Genomic DNA, 17113 nt, shown 5'->3' with positions numbered 1-17113 from the left:
CCAGACATTGAAGGTTCTCACGTGACACCTGGGTGATACTATTGTTTATTGATTCATTAATTCAATAACTATTTCTTGAGACTCTATCACATATCAGGCACTATTTACACATAAGTTATGGAGGTCCATCAGCGAACAATGCAGACCAAAATCCCTGCCCTCAGCTTACATTGTCATTACGTGAAGGAAACCATACCACACGCTGTCCACAGTTACTATAGTATTTTATGCCAGTAAGTGTGACAGTTTGGGTGAAATGGCTAAATTCCTTGAAAGTCACATTTACCAAAACTGACAGAAGAGGAAATAGAAAATCTGAATAGTCCAATAACTATTAAAGAAATTGAAACTGTCATTAAAAGCCTTCCCAGAAAGAAAACCTAAGACTCCATTGGCTTCAGTGGCCAATTTCTCTAAACATTTATAAAAGATATAACTCCAGAGAATAGAATCAGAGGAGTCCCTTCCCAACTCTTTTTAGGAGGCCATTATAAGTTTGATGTAAAACCTGACAAGGACATTAGAGGAAAGTAAAATAACAGACACATCTTTACATAAAAATAAATGTGGAAATTCTAAACAATCTAGTGAGATTAATTATAAACATGTAAACTACATCATGACCAAGTGTGATTTATTCTAGGAATGCAGGATAGTTTAACATTAAAAAATTAATCAGAGTAGCTTATGATGATGTAAAGGATAAAGATAATATGATCATCTTAATATATGCAGAAAATGCATTAGATACAGTCCAATAGCCATTCATAATTTAAAAAAGAAGAAAACTCTTAATAAAGTAGGAATAGAAAACTTCTGGAGTCTGATGCAAAATAGCTTTAAAAAAACCCTACAGCAAACATCTTACTTAATGGTGAAATAATAAAGTTTTCCTCTTGATAGATTCTCCCATCTAAGCTTCACAAATTCCCCATCACTCTTTCTCTTGTTCTCTTTTCCCACCTCCACTTACCCCAGGGTTTAAGCTGAGGTCCAAAAACCAAAAATGACACCAATGGTACCCTTATGTCCTTCTGCCCCCAATAAGGGGGCACCAAAGTATTTTTCATGATGAGTGGCTCAGGACGACCCAAGATAAGATGAAACTGGAACTGGGAGCAAAGTAGGAGCAGGCAGAGCTCAAAAATGTCCCCCAGCCCTCCTCACATTGCCTCTAACTCGACCTCTGCAGAAAGTGAAGCAGATTTGGTTGTTGTGTCACTAGTCTGGGCTGAGTCCTCGCTCAGGGCCCTCTCCAGACTTGCAGGCAGGGAGTGGATCAGTCTCTTTCGGAAGTCTTGACCCACGAAGACATAGAGTATTGGGTTGAGGCAGCTGTTGAAGAAGGCCAGGGAGCTTGTTGGGATAAGCAGGACAGTAACGATTTCGTACTTCCCTTCAAAAAGTATCTCCTTGATCCAGATTGTGTCCAGAAGGGCCATCAGTTGAAAGGGGAACCAACAGAGAAAGAAGGAAGCCACAACAGCAGTGAGGACCCGTAAGGTACGGCTGGATTTAATCATGTTTTTTTTATGCATCCTGGCAGCAATGAGCCCATAGCAGATAGCAACGATAGACATTGGCATACTGAAGCCAATGATAAACCGGATGATCCCTCTGGCCGTCAACACAGTGATGGCCACCTTGATCCTCTCATCAGTGGTGCTACCCCAGGATCTAAAGTTGAAAGTACAGTATGTATTCCCTGTGGGATCCTTTATTGTGGTCACAAAGATTAAAACTTGCAAGGTAAGGACTAGAGCAAGAATCCAGGGTGCAATGATCACTTTTGTAGCCAGACCTACAGTGCGGTGGTTCTGGGCCCAGATTGGATGCAGGACACAAATACAGCGGTCTAGGGCAATGAAAGCAATTAAGAAGACACTTCCAAACAGGTTGATGTCCACCACGATGTTAACTAGCTTGCATAGGAACCAGCCAAAAGGCCATTGCTCTCTCATCACCATTGAGACAAAGAGGAATGGGACAGTAGCAGTGAAAGAGAAGTCGGCTATGGCCAGATTCAGGTAACAGAGTGTAGTGACTGTGCGTGGCATCCGGAATCCAGCCACCCAGATCACAAGCCCATTGCCCAGGATGCCGAGGACAAAGGTGATCCCAAGTATCACCAATGAGATGATCAGCACAACGGTGTAGCCAGGAGGATCATAGAACATCTCATGAGATCCATTCAGAGGGAAGGAGAAGTTGGTTTCCATCTTGCCCACACCTGAAACATGTCAACAATGACCATTTCTCAGCTGTGGAACCCTCTTACAGCATCCCTATTCATGGCCAGCATTGGCTTCCATTCAACCTCCCACTCCAACCAGAATGCCCACTCTACTGACCCTGCAGCCAGTCCTACTATAAAATTGGCACTCCCTTGGCTGTTCCTTAGGGAAAGGATAGTTCTCCATTTCACATAATTATTAATATGCCTTCAGCCTATCAGGCTGATTACTTAACCAAGAGGATTACAAAAATCCTGTCCACCAGCAGAATACTGAACTGAAGGTGTATAGACAACAGAAATTGATGAGAGGCAGCTTCAGCAGAGTGAGGGAAGCACTAGACTCAGAGTCAGTAGGTTCACATCTTCTTCCACCCATGACTCAATGCACAGATGCTGGCAAGCGTGCAGCCTCCTTCAGTTCCAGGCTCTCCCAGACTCCCAGCTCCTGTCCCTCCCCTCTGTGAGGACCCTTGACCTATTGTTTGGTTAGTCTTTAAGTTAAAGTTTTAGAGTTTGGTTTGAGTTTAAAGGTGAAGAGGATCTTGAACAGTTACTGGTAATATGTAGTAATATGTTATGTCCTGTGGACTCGGTGAAGGGAGGAAGTCGGTGAAGGGGGCCCTATCTCTGCGTTCAACCCTCTGTTTTTCATTGTCTCTGCTTCTTATGGACCTCTCCTCTATTTGGGATGCAAAGAATTCTCACCCATTGCACATCTTTAGCATTCTGTGGGATAAAGAGTATGAGAGTAATAAGTTTTGTTAATAATATTTGTGGGGTTCTTATTAGAGACCATGCATTGTGTTAATTGCAGTATATAGGGATCTAGTTTGATCTACATAACAAGTCTATAATGTTTGTTATTTCTAGTTTTTATTTCTAGTTATATTGTTCAGAGCAGTTATGAAACCTGCCGGAGGTCACTTAAGTAGTAACTGGCAGAGGAAGGACTTCAATCCAGCTTGATCTGACTTCCAAGTCTTTTCTCCATGACACAACTGTGCATTGCTGGTTGTGAACAACATTGCTGGTTGCCCACCCGATATCCATTCCCCCGTTCTTCTCTGCTAACCAAACCACAATTTGGTTTAGTAACTCACCCTTCAGGGAAGATGTCCCTTGCTCCATCTTTGGAGGCAAATCCTCATTAGTCTCACTAGTAACTGGAATCCCCTTTGCTTTGCAAGGGCTTGTTTTAGCAGGGGGCACATGACTAAATCCTGGACAATAACACCATGGGAAAATATCCTGGGAGCTCTGTGATAGATTTCCTTGCTCTTAAGAATGAGAATCCAAAAGATTGTAGTGTCTGCCTTTGGACCAGGTCACATCTGTAACTATTGCCTCCAAATTCAACCCAGACGTCTGTGTGACCCCCATGTCCATGCCACCTGGCCAAATTTCCTCACGCTGCGGTGTGGTAGCTATCTCAAAAACATCTAGGGTGGCTGTTAAAATGCACACTCATGAACCCCACCCTAGGATCTCTTTGCATAATAGCTAGGGTGATTTTCTATGGCCTCAAAAATTTGAGAATCATCTTACACTAGGCTATTCTGCCTCCTTAAGAGACATAGCAGTTACTGAGCACCTGTTCACGTTTAGTACTTGTAATAATATTGCAGGATATCCATTATCATCCATCTTTCATCAAGGGGAAACCATGGCCCCGGGGTTTCAGTAGTTTGTTCAACATCATGCCCAGCCAGTCAGTGGAGGCAGCAAACTTTGAAAACCAGATTTCACCAATTACAGAGCCACTGTCTTTGCCTCTCTAAAGTGCTGCCTTTTCAAGGGGTTCCCCCAAGATTACCTGGAGATGACATCTCCCAGGATGTTGATTTTCCTCCCTCCCTCCTTACCTTTCTCCCTTCCTTTTTTTGCTTCTTGCCTTTACCAGACACTTCCTCCCAAGTCGTCTATGGGACGTCGCTTGATGGAGTGCAGGGTTTCTCAACCTCGGCACCATTGACATTTGGGGCTCCATCATTCTTTGTTGTGGGGACTGCCCCTTACATTGTAGGATGTTTAGCAACATCCCTGGTCTCTATCTACCAGATGCCGGTAGCACCCCCTCCCGCCAGTTGTGACAATCAAAAGTGTCTACAGACATTGTCAAACATCCCCTGGGGGAAAATCACCCCCAGTTGAGAGTGCCTGTTACAGTGTAAGGAGTGCTGGGCTCTGGAGTTTGGTCAGTCTGTATTCTCATCTCATCTCTGACACCTGCCAAATGAGTTCTTGGTCAGTGAACATCTCTGCAAACTTCAGTTTCTTCCACTGCAGACTGGGGGTGATTTTGTGATGAAGACTGGTTTTCAGGTGAGGATTAGTGAGAACAGATATGGAAATCTTTTAGGCAGGACTGAGTGAGTCTTCAACAAATGAGAACTCTACATCCACACCTGACTGTATGCTATGTCCTGGGGCTCAACCCTGGGCCAGACATTGTGGAAGCTCAAGTTCATGTCAAGAACAATGCTCATAACAGTAGTGGTACTGCTCATGAATCTTTTCCATATGCCAAGAGCTTCTCTTTCCACCCTCATCATGACTCATCTCCTAGGGTTCCTGAGGATTGCATGTGTTAATATTTATAAAGCATCGAGCATACTCTGTGGCATTGTAAATGTACAATAATATTAGATATAATTAGCATAACCATTGTACAGAAGAGGAAATTAAGACTTCAACTGGTTACATTAATTGTTTAAGGCCCCCGGTGAGGAAGGGGTAGAGCCAGAATTTGAGTTCAACCAGACTGATTCCACCAGTATTGTGCTTTTAAGTCTCTCCCACCGCATATTTCCTCAAGAGAGTCTGGTTCACTCTACCCACCCATTAACACCCTACAAAGCACTCAGAAGATACGATGTTCTCAATAATCTCTAAATTGTTCCTTTAAAAATGTTGATACAACAAAGAAGGATGGTTGTGCAATGACAGCTGGGGAAAGGCCAGTGAGGTAAAGTTGTAAATTTATGGGACCAGCCTCATTGCAGGGTGGGAGAGAATCTATGACCACAGGTAATAGTCGGCTGGACTATGGTGGCTGCTATTTGGTGAGCCCCTAATATGTACCAGTCACTGTACATTTCATCATCTCTAATTACAACATCCTTGCTTTTGCATAAGTATCATCATCGTGTATTACAAGAGGAAACCATAACTCTGGCCGGGGAAGTGGGTGGCCCAATGTCACAATTATTAAGGGGTGTTCTGGATTTATGACCACAGATTTGAGATGGAAACTCCGCACTTGTTTGTTAGCTGACTCCTCTTCTCTAGCATATTAGCATTTCCATGCTTTGAAATAATGGTTTCAGTTCTGCTTTCTCCATGGACTTCCTCACCCCTTCCCACAACCCGACTCTCAGCTGATGCCTTTACCTCATATTTTAATGAGAAAACGGTAAAAATTAGTTGTGCACTTTTCAGCCTTCTCTCACCCAAATCCTGCAATCTGTCTGCACCTGTTGCAGGGAATAGAGTTCTTGTCCATTCCAAAGGCTACCCTCCACCCTATATTTGCTCTGGGTCCCTCTCTCTCTCACCTTCCCAGGAATTTTCCTCCTGCATCATCCCTTTTCTTTTCTGCCAAAACCCTCCCAAGATTTTCTTTCCACTAGATCATTCTCACTGTCACATAAACGTGATCATATCCCCTACTTTCAAAAAGAAACCATCCTTGACCCATATTCCGTTCCAGCTTCAGCCCTATTTCTTCAAGAGAATTCTTTCTGCCAAACTTTTCAAGGGAGTGTCTCCCCTTCCTCACCTCACATTTTTCTCCTAAAGACACTCCAAGTTGACTTTGATCCTCAGCACTCCAGGAATGTGCTCTCCTTAAGGATGCTCATGGCTTCTATGCTGACTCCAGTTCTTGTCCTGATATCTCAGTGACATAGGACCCATCTGACCCCTTCCTTCTTCTTAAGACACATTTTTCTTATGCCTTGAGATAATAAAATGTACGGACAACACACTTTTGCTTGCCTTTATAGCTCACTTGGCCACCTCTTTTCAGTCCAGTTTACTAGATTTTTGCCTCCAAATTTAACTGCCCCCCTCCATCCTCTATACAGTCTCATGGCTTGTAACATCTTACTGATGACTTCTGATCTAAACCATCAGCCCAGGCTTCTCTCCAGAGCTCTAGCCTGGTATAACCAACTGACTTCTTGACATCGCCCCATGGGAATCCCAGAGACACCCCAAACCTAACGTTGCCCAAACCAAACTCTTAATTGTTCCATCCTCCCACGTCTGCCTCTCTCCCTGTGTCTGTATGTATTTGGAGCTTAAATACACAGTTGTTAAAACTCCAAATCTAAAACTCACCCATGATTTCCCTTTCCCTCACAACCCAGTCCAGTCCAAGTCTGTTGATTCTATCTGTCATGTGCATCACCACCTCCCTTGTCCATGGCCTCATCTGACCTGCATATTTGCAGTAACCTTGCAAATAGCTTGTTCCTGCTCCTGATGCTGCCCCCCTCCCAATCCTTTCGGACAGAAACCAAATGATGTTTCAAAAACACAAATCAGATTATGACATTACTCTGCTCACCACCCTCCAGTGGCTTCCACACTCCTAATTCAAGCTTACCAAGCACTCCTGGATCTGCCCAGTCTGTCCCTCACACCTCACACATCCGCTCTCATCTCACACACTGTGCTCGATCCGCACTGAATTCCTTCGATTCCTTGAACACGCCAAGCTCACTGCCATCTCAGGGCCTTTGCATCCTCTTTTCCTTCTACCTGTAATGCTTTTCCTTTCAGGCTTCCCATATCTGGCTCTTTCTGAATATTCATATCTCAGCTTAGATATTTCATCCTCAGAGAGGTCCTGCCTGACCCACAATGCAAAGCAGCTACCCCAGGCACAGCCGATCTCACCAGATACTTTTCTTGTTTGTTTATCCATTCATTTATTTTCTATTCTTAACACCCTCCACACCAGTATGTAAGCTCCACAAGACTACCAAGTCCTTTCAGTGCTACATCCCTAGAGTAATGCTGTCCAATAAACACATAAATTGGAGCCATCAGTGCAAGCCGCATATGTGAGTTACACATATGTGACTTACAATTCCTTTTACAAAGTAACAGAAATTATTTTAATAATATATTAATGAATTTTAATAACATATTTTATTTAACCTAACATATCAAAAAGAATATTATTTGAACATGTAACCAATGTAAGATTATCAATGAGATATTTTACGTTCTTTTATCCTGCTAAGTCTTTGAAAATACTAAATGCATTTTATGCTTGCAGCACATCTCAGGTCAATGACCATATGTGGCAAGTGGATGTTATGTTGGATAGCCCAGCTCTAGAGTTTAGGAGGCATCTGCCACATAGGAGATGTTCAAGTAATAATTTTTAAATTGTCAGGCCCCCACCTTACCACCAGCTGAGATCCCTTTGCTCTGGCTGGTTCCTGGCTTCTTGTTGAGAATGTAGGCTGGAAGGGCTTCTGCAAATGCTTTATTGAAGGACAAGGGGGAGGGACAATGGAGCTGGAACCAATCAAGTGACAGAAACTCAGAGCTTCTTGCAGTTTCCAGAAAGCACCCTGGAGATGTTGTCAGCATACTCTCCTTAGAAACTTAACTAAGTGAACATTCCCCTCACCTCCAACCTTCTGGGGGAGACAGGAGTTCAGTCCTAGAATATCAAGGGTCAAGGAATCTGGGTGTCCACACCCTTTCTACTTTACAGATTCAGGAAAATGAAAGAAACAGTTACTGAGATGAGAAGAATGAGGGGCAGTTTTAATGAGAAACAGAGATGATGGTTAAACAAAAACTTGCTTCTCTACTCACACAACATTCTGGCACCAAATGTGTAGGTTTTTTCTACACCGAGCAATTCTCCAATTCCTTGTGGACCCCAACTGGTTGTTCAATTCAATTCAATTCTGACACTATCTATCTGGAGCAAGCATCAGATCCCACAAGTTAAAGGGCTCACCCACAAGACTACCCCCACTACAGATGTCACATGCCAGTACCAGGTGGCCACTTGTACTTCTGACTGATCAGCTATAAATCAGGGGTTCCCATGACCCCCTCCTCAAGTTCAATAATTTGCTAGAATGGCTCACAGATCTAAGCAAGGCAATTTACTTACATTTACCACTTACTATATGAAGGATACAACTCAAGAACAGCCAAATGGAGGAAAGGCATAAGGCAACGTGGGGAAATGCGTGTGCACAGAGCTTCCATGCCCTCCCTGGCTGCACCACCCTCCCAACACCTTGATGTCTTCACCAACCCAGAAGCTTACCAAATCTCATTTTTCAATTTTATAGATTTTATAGAGGTTAATCTCCAGCCCCCCTGACCTCCCCTTCCCAAAGGTCCGGGTGTGGGGCTGAAAATTCCAAGCTGTAACCCCTGGTCTTTCTGAGGCTCTCTAGGGGCCCCACCCTAAGTCACCTAATTAGCATAAACTCTGGTGTGATCAAAAAGAGCTCCTTATCAATAAAAAAAGATAATTCTATCACTGGGGAAATCTCAAGGGTTTTAGGAGCCTTGTGCCAGGAACCAGGCACAAAGACCAAATATATTTCTTATTATACTACAGTAGTGCTAAAAGAAACTGTAACCAGGAAGACAGAGAGAGATAAGGGAGATGTGTCAGAGACCACCCTTCACCTAACATCGTCACCAAGATTAATCCACTAAGCTTCTGCTCCTGAAGGAGATAATTTCTGGGCCAGTGATCTGAGAAGATGGGCCCTTTCTGAGGTTTTAAGAACCATCAGAATGTTTTATAGAGTTATTCTCAAACCCAGTGTATATAACCATGGAGAAAAGGGGAGAGCCAGAAAACAAATATGCAACAGAAAGAGATAAACACAACTATTCTCTTTGTTTATCCCAAATCAATGTACCAATATGATGTTTGCAGGTGTATGTTATAGCAAACCTGTGAATCACTTAAACTATGTGGAAATTTATTATTTAAAAAAATTTGAAAGGAAGTAGGTTCTGAGTCTGAACAAGAATTGAGTTTAATTTAATCCTTCCACTCCACCATTTTATTGGTTTTCTTCCAAGGACTTCTTGAACATGACCACAAGATGGCTGCCATTGTTCCAGACATCACATCCACATAATCTCCCAAGCCAGAAGGATGAGGATGGGCAGAAAAATTGATCTCATTCACAAGCTTCTCTCATTTCATAAGAGAAAGAAATCTTTTCTCGAGTTTCTACAGGACCTCTTCTTACCTTTCATTGGCAGAACTGAATGACTTACCCATCTCTAAACCAATCCTTGGCAAAAAAAAAAAAAATTTTAATGAGGTTGTCTTGATTGGCTTGGGATGAAGGTACATTGCCACCTGAATTAAATGGAGTTCACTTATCAAGGAATAAGGGGTGGTAGGTATTATATAGGTGTAGCCTCCAAAGAAGTGTTCCCTTGCTGGCTCCTAGGGACATAGAGATTAATCAGTCATGGGCTCTGCCCTGGAGAAGCTGACCAACTGAATGGAGAGATAGAGAGTGCAGTGCTTAGTCACAGTAGAGTGGGGGCATATGGAGTGATAGAGAGATGCCTGGGTCATTATGAGATCCCACAAAAGGAGCCACTAACTCAGACAGACAGAGTCTAGAGTCACTTCCTGGAAGAGGTAACATGTAGGCTGAGTCTTAGAGACTCAGGTAAAGAGGGGAAAGAAAATTGCATTCCTGGCAGATAGGAGTGAAAATGCACAGGAAAGGGTCCAAGAAATAGGTTTCCTTAGGTTATTGGAACACAGATGTGAGGCAGAGAGCAATAAGCAAGGATTCTTTGGAGGGCGGCAGGGGCCAATTCTTAGTGGGTCTTGAATCCTACAAGAAGGACTTGGAATTTCTCCTTCAGAAAATGAAAAGCCTTTAAAGCAAGAGAGAGACTTGTCATGTGTCTGCTTCAGGAAAAAAAAAAAATGATCCTAGAGTCCTGCAAAGGGATGGATTTGAGAATGCTCCCAATGGGAGGCAGAGATCTTAGGTGGAGAATGTTGCAAGCGGTCAAGGTGAAGTTGTTGAAGAGCTACTCAGACGCCTTGACCCCTGATGTTGAGGGACTTGAACTTTGGCATCCCACAGAGGGTGGAGGTTGAAGAAAATAATCAGATACTTGAGTTTCAAAAGGGCCCAGTCTACTCCCCATATGCTGTTAAAACAAGTGCCATATTGGTATCTTCTTGGGGCCATTGAGAAGCACAAGGAGCGCTATTTCCTGTTACCCAATTGGTTTCAGCTCATTTATCCCTTTCCCATCCCCTTCTTGTATCTTCTGCTAAGAGTATTAGAGCCAGAGTCACTCTCCTCAGGAGACCAGAACTTAGAACTGTCCAGAGCAAGCCCACAGTCTGTGCAAAGTCCAGGTGAGAAATGCATCCCTGAGGGCTGTGGAGCTAGACAAGGCCACACTCCATAGAATGGTGGGGACAAAAGACTCTGGAGTGAGTTGCAGAGAAATACAAGGTGAAGAAACATACACAACTGTGTCAGGATGTTGTGCTGTGAAGGAGAGCCAAGGAATTGATTGGGAACTAAAGAACGATGTGGATTTGAAGGATAGATTTTTTTAAAAAGTAATAAGTTCTAGACCATATTGGGCTGCTGATGGGAATGATGGAGTGGAGAGAGAACATTGGTGCTGCAGGAGAGAGAAGAGATAAGTAAAGGACGGGAGTTCTTGAGAAAATGAGGGGGTGGGATTCACAGGACCAGTGGAGGACAGGTCTTGGGCAGGGCTGCTTGTCCTCTGCTCATAGGGACAGAGGCAGAGAGCAGTGGTGCAGGAGCAGACAGGAGGGTGGATTTGGTGGAGTATGAGGCACAGGCATCAGCAGGGTGGAGATGGGAGAGGAGATTTGAAGCTTTGAGGAGAAAGCAGAAGGGCCAAAATAATTATTCTGGATGACGGGAAGATGAATGTAACAGGGAAGCAGTAGATTTCCAGAGCAGTGATGCGTCTCTACATGAAGAGACTCGTCCTGGATATTCCATGGGACCCATCCACAGGGCTCAGCTCTGCTCCCTCAAGAATTGCAACCTTAGACGTTAGACCAGTCACTTACGCTCTCAAAGCCCGAGTTTCTTTTTCTGTCACAAGGTGATGATGATGCTTAGCCAATTCGGAGCTTGTTGAGATCACCGGCAAGAAAGGGAAGAATGCAGTACAGTAATTGCTATGTAGGTCACAGGTGGCAGATCACAGGTTCTCTCCCCCACTGCAAACCTTGGTGGAGTCACAGTTGCACAGCTTTTCTTCTCTGGTGTGTCCCCTCCTGTCATTGCAGAATCTTCCTGATTCATTGCATCAGTCTTTTCAAATGGGTGCCTTAGAGATTCTTGAGGACAAATAGTTCTCAGGGTGTCTCTGTGGTTTGACGGTGAGTGGGGTAGGAAATAACTTCCAAGTTGTTTCTAAGACAGTAGAGCATGGAAGTTCAATAGAAATGGGAACCATGTATGGAAATTAGAGTTGTCTGTTAAGCATTCTGGAAAAGTAAAAAGAAACAAGTGAAGTTCATCTTTTTAAAATATTTTACTTAACCGTATATTGCCAAATTATTATCATTTCAACACGTAGTCAATATAAAAATTATTAATGAGATATGTCACATTAGTTTTTTCACCTTAATTTTTCAAAATCTGATGGGTATTTTCCTCTTAGGTCCCTTCCCAAATAGTCCCAGCCGTATTTCAGGTGTCCCAAAGCCACATGTGGTGAGTGGCTACTATATTAGCTCAGCTGTGGAGGCAGGATGGCAGGGCAGGGGCAGAAAGAGACCTTTGCTGGAATCTGACAGCATGAGCTGTTGGGTGACTTTAAGCAATTAACTTAAATGCTCTAAGTCTCAGTTTCCTCATCTATAAAGTGGGTATAATAATAATAACAAAAAACTAACATTATTTGGTACATGCTGTGTGTCACTCACCGGCCCATGCTTTCTGGTATCACCCACTTCCTCCTCACAACAGCCATTTGAGAAGGATGCTGCAAGGGTTAGAAGGGAAGGAAAGCTCTTGGCAAGAGCCTGGCATGTGGTTTGCATACAGAATCAAGTTAAATCTCACACCCAGCACATATTTGGACTGAATACTGTCATGCTCTTCTGCATCCCAAGAGTACTGAGCCCACCCAATGGATGGAAAAGCGCAGCCCATCCATCTGGCCAAGATCACCACAGAGACAAGAGTGGAGATGGGGTCTCCTGCTCTGACATCCTCAAGCACAGAATCCACGATGTGTGTTGTGTAACACTTAATGACATGTTGTCTGCTATAACTCTCTGAGTCACTTTGCCTCTCTTTGAAAACCAACCACACATTATGCCTGACCTCTCACAAAGACAGAGGAAAAGAGGCTTTCATGACCCCCAAGTCAGAGGGCCAGACTCGGGGATGGAGAAGTTCTATACTTTGTAGCCCTCAGGAAGAGAGTCATAGGAGGAAGAAAGTCTTAGCTCACCACTGCCTGACAAAAAGTCACGGAAGCTGTTTCTCACCAATCTTCTGATGTCCACACACCTTCTTCTTCTTTTTTTTTTCCTTTATAAAAATTGTGATAAAATACACATAACATAAAATTTGCCATTTTAAGTATATAATTCAGTGGATTTAAATACACTCACATTGCTGTGCAACCATCACCACTGTCTAGTTCTAGAACTTTTTCATCACCCCAAACAGAAACTCTGTACCCATCAAGCAATAACTCCCCATTCCCCAGTCCCTGGCAACCACTCATATGCTTTCTGTCTCTGTGAATCTGCCTGTTCTGGATATTTCGTCTAAATGGAATCATACAAGATGTGACCTTTTGTGTCTGGCTTCTTTCACTTTTCAAGCTTCATCCGTGTCACAGCAGGTGGCAGAACTTCAGTCCTTTTCACAGTTGAATAATATTCCATGGTATGGATGGACCACATTTTGTTTCCCATTCACCTGGTGATGGACATTTTGGTTGTTTCCACCTTCTGGCTGTTGTGGAGAGCACTGCTGTGAACACGTGTGTGCAGGGTTTTGTTGGACTGCCTGTCTTCTCTCTACATCTTTTGCCCAGTGTTTTCTCTTGGAGGGCAAGGCCCTTGTCTTTAGCTAAGTAATCTGCCTGGTAGGTGGCTTGCATGTTAGCAATTGTCAGAGTCTCTGCGATACTGTGATTTATTATGAGGAATATCCATTTCATCTTCATCCTCCTTCATGGCAGGGATCTCCTAAAACCCTTGGAATTTCCTTTGATGAGAGCATAAAGGTGTCTTTTCTTATGTTAATGAAGTGACTTTGGAAGTGACCTAAGGATGGAGGCTGGTCACCAGAGGAACCAACCATGTGATTAGAGGGTGGGACCTCAGGAGAGGAGAGAGGTGCTAGAGATTGAGTTCAATCACCAATGGCCAATGACTTAATCAATCCCAGCAATGTAAATGAAGCCTCCATAAAAAGCCAGAAGCACAAGATTTGGAGAGCTTACAGGTTGGTGAACCAGAACCCTTCCACGTGCCACCGTGCTGGGCCCCAAGTTCCATGAGGACAAAAGCTCCTTTGTTTAGGACCTCGCCCTGTGTATCTCTTCATCTGGCTGTTGATTCCTATCCTTTACTCCCCATATGCTGTTAAAACAAGTGCCATATTGGTGTCTTCTTGGGGCCATTGAGAAGCACAAGGAGTGCTGTTTCCTGTTACTCAATTGGTTTAGCTCATTTATCCCTTTCCCATCCCTTGGTGTATCTTCTGCTAAGACCATTAGAGCCAGAGTCACTCTCCTCAGGAGACCAGAACCTAGAACTGTCTAGAGCAAACCCACAGTCTGTGGAAAGTCCAGGTGAGAAATGCATCCCTGGGGGTTGGGGAGCAGACAAGGGCATGTGTCATAGGATGATGGGGACAAAAGACTCTGGAGTGAGTTGCAGAGAAATAGATGGGGATGAAACGAGTCCAGCGAACACACACGACTGTGTCAGGATGTTGTGCTGTGAAGGAGAGCCAAGGAATTGGTTGGGGACTAAAGAACGATGTGGACTTGAAGGATAGATTTTAAAAAAGTAATAAGTTCTAGACCACATTGGGCTGCTGATGCAAATGAAGGAGTGGAAGGAAAATATTGATGCTGCAGGAGAGAGAAGGGATAAGTGAAGGAGGGAAGTTCTTGAGAACACGTGGGTGTGGGAATCAGGACAAGAGGAGGACAGATCTTGGGCAGGGCTGCCTGTTCTCTGCTCATAGGGGCAGAGGCAGAGAGCAGCGGTGTAGGAGCAGACAGGAGAGTGGATTTGGTGGAGTATGAGGCACCGGCATTGGCAGGGTGGGGATGGGAGAGGAGGTTTGGAGCTTTGAGGAGAAAGCAGAAAGGCCAAAATAATTATTATGGTTCACAGGAAGATAAAAGTAACAGGGAAACAGTAGATTTCCAGAGCAGTGATATGTCTCCACATGAAGAGACTGGTCCTGGATGTTCCATAGACCCATCAGCAGGGTTCAGCTCTGCTCCTTCAAGAATTGCAACCTTGGATGTTAGGCCAGTCACTTACCCTCTCAAAGCCCGAGTTTCTTCTTCTGTCACAAGGTGATGATGATGCTTAGCCAATTCGGAGCTTGGTGAGATCCAGGGCAAGAAAGGGAAGAATGGGGTACAGTGACTGCCACGTAGGTCACAGGTGTCAGATCACAGGTTCTCTCCCCCACTCTCAAACCTTGGTGGAGTCACAGTTGCACAGCTTTTTCTCTCTTGTGTGTCCCCTCCTGTCACTGCAGAATCTTCCTGATTCATTGCATCAGTCTTTTCAAATGGTTGCCTTAGAGATTCTTGAGGACAAATAGTTCTCAGAGTGTCTCTGTAGTTGGATGGCGGGTGGGGTGGGAAAACACCTCCAAGTTGTTTCTGAGACTGTACAGCATCGATGTTCAATGGAAATGGGAACCACATACAGAGCTTTGAATTATCTGGTAAGCACTGTGAAAAAGTAAGAAGAAACAAGTGCAGTTTATTTTTATAAAATATTTTACTTAACTATATATTGCCAAATTATTATCATTTCAACGTGTCGTCAATATAAAAATTATTAATGAGATATGTCAGATTAGTTTTTCTCTCCTAAGTCTTTGAAATCTGACAGGTATTTTCCTCTTAGGTCCCTTCCCAAATAGTGCCCAGCCTCATTTCAAGTGCCCCAAAGCCACACGTGGTGAGTGGCTGCTGTATTAGACAGCTCAGCTGTGGAGGCAGGATGGCAGGGCAGGGGCAGAAAGAGACCTTTGCAGCAATCTGACAGCAGGAGCTGTTGGGTGACTTTAAGCAATTAACTTAAATGCTCTAAGTCTCAGTTTCCTCATCTATAAAGTGAGTAAACTAGTTTCCTGAGTTCTGTGAGCCTTTCTAGCAAATTACTCAAACCCCAAGAAGGGGTCAGGGGTCATACAGACCTCTGATTTATAGCCAATCTGCCAGAAGCACAGGTAACAACCTGGACTCGCAATTGGTGGCTGAAGTGAGGAGCAGTTTTGTGGGACTGAGCCCTGAACCTGTGGAATCTGATGCTATCTATCTCCAGTTAATAGTGTCAGAAGTGAGTTGAGTCACAGGACACCCACCTGGTGTCGGCGCCTTCCTTAGTGTGGGGGAAACCCACACATCAGAATTGGTGTCAGAATCCCACCATTGCACCCCCAATAGCCATTCCTCACTTTCTTCCTCATTGACTGCAGCCTTTTTCATGGCAGCAGTGCATCCAGCTCAGAGTCTAAATCACCAGTGGAGGAGCTGGATTATGAATTTAATTTTAATTCATTTAAATCTAAATAGCTGCACGTGGCTGGTGGCCAATGTCTTGGCCTGTGTGGCTCTAGTGTGACTGAGGGCCTCCCTCCCTCCTCTCCCACCACACTCTGAGCTTGTCAAGGCTGTTCTGGGTCTGGTTTGCCTCCATGTTTGGTCATAGAGCCTGGACACAGGCCCCACAAAATAGGAAGGAATGAGTGTCCTCACACTCTCCTGTTTCCCAGATTTCTTTCTGCTTTTGACAAATGTGTGTGGGAGACAGGCATTGGTGTTCACTGGTAACCTTTAAAACCTTCAAGAGATCTGTTTGTCCATGGCCAGAGGGTCACAAATCAACCACCAGTGTGCAGAGGGCCGCAGGACGGTAGGAACATGGAGGTGATGCAATGGAGGGAGGTGAGGGGGTTGGATATTTAGGTTCCTAGGGGGCTCTGGCTCCCCCCCGATGGTGCTAACACGGGCAGTGTGGCCTCACATCCTTGGCTGTTTGGAAATCGGGCGGTACCCAAGCTCCTGTTACTCAAGCTGCTACTTCCCCTTCTCTTCCCTCTGCTCTGCTCCTTTGGAAATCACCGAAGCTTGAGATGCTTTGGGCAGGTCAGAAAACAGATGCACAAGGTGGAGAACTGAGAACCTCAGCTCTTGGGTGACTCAGAGGGAGTGTTGGGGGCCAACACTCCTGGATCTCTGAGCCTCTGTCTTCTCATTTGTGAAATGGGTCTATTAACAATCCCTCCCATACAGGCTTGTCTGCACAGTGAAAAGAGACAGAGTATATTCACACAATGAGATGCTCACCCTACAGGAATGAGAATGAGCAAATCATAACCACATGCACAACTGCGGGTGAACCTCACAATGTTGAGCAAACGAAGCCAGACATAGAGGAGGATGCACTGTGTGATTCCATTGACATGAAGTTTTAAAACTGGGGAACTAACCACTGCTGATTGGAGTCAGGACAGTGCGTATCCTTGTGTGCAGGTAGGGTGACTGGGATGGGCTGGTGGGGATGTTCTGCTTCCTGATCTGGGTGCTTGTTACAGTGTGAACATTTATTGATGGAACATTTAT

General features: G+C 44.3%; 1 protein-coding gene across 2 annotated transcripts; it reads right to left on the bottom strand.

The window, feature by feature from the left end:
- Positions 1-7703, bottom strand: FPR2 (formyl peptide receptor 2). Of its 2 annotated transcripts, none has more exons than XM_087421215.1 (2): positions 7652-7703; positions 1-2230 (listed from the first exon to the last, which is right to left on the bottom strand). In XM_087421215.1, exon 2 carries the CDS (start codon positions 2217-2219, stop codon positions 1164-1166), a length of 1056 nt encoding a protein of 351 aa, XP_087277341.1. In that variant the 5' UTR covers positions 2220-2230; positions 7652-7703; the 3' UTR covers positions 1-1163. The 2 variants fall into 2 exon arrangements, with proteins under 2 accessions (XP_087277341.1, XP_087277342.1); XM_087421216.1 differs by having other exon boundaries at positions 7657-7697.
- Positions 7704-17113: the final 9410 nt, after the last annotated feature.

This window comes from Ceratotherium simum, chromosome 33 (assembly GCF_057802395.1).
Source record: "Ceratotherium simum simum isolate JZ-2026a chromosome 33, ASM5780239v1, whole genome shotgun sequence".
Lineage (NCBI taxonomy): Eukaryota > Metazoa > Chordata > Mammalia > Perissodactyla > Rhinocerotidae > Ceratotherium > Ceratotherium simum.
The sequence above is the reverse complement of the archived record's forward strand: the minus strand, read 5'-3'. Positions and strand labels throughout refer to the sequence as shown.

Excerpts from the sequence above, each read along its gene's own strand:
- FPR2 (XM_087421215.1), bottom strand. The coding sequence starts at position 2,219 with ATGGAAACCAACTTCTCCTTCCCTCTGAATGGATCTCATGAGATGTTC.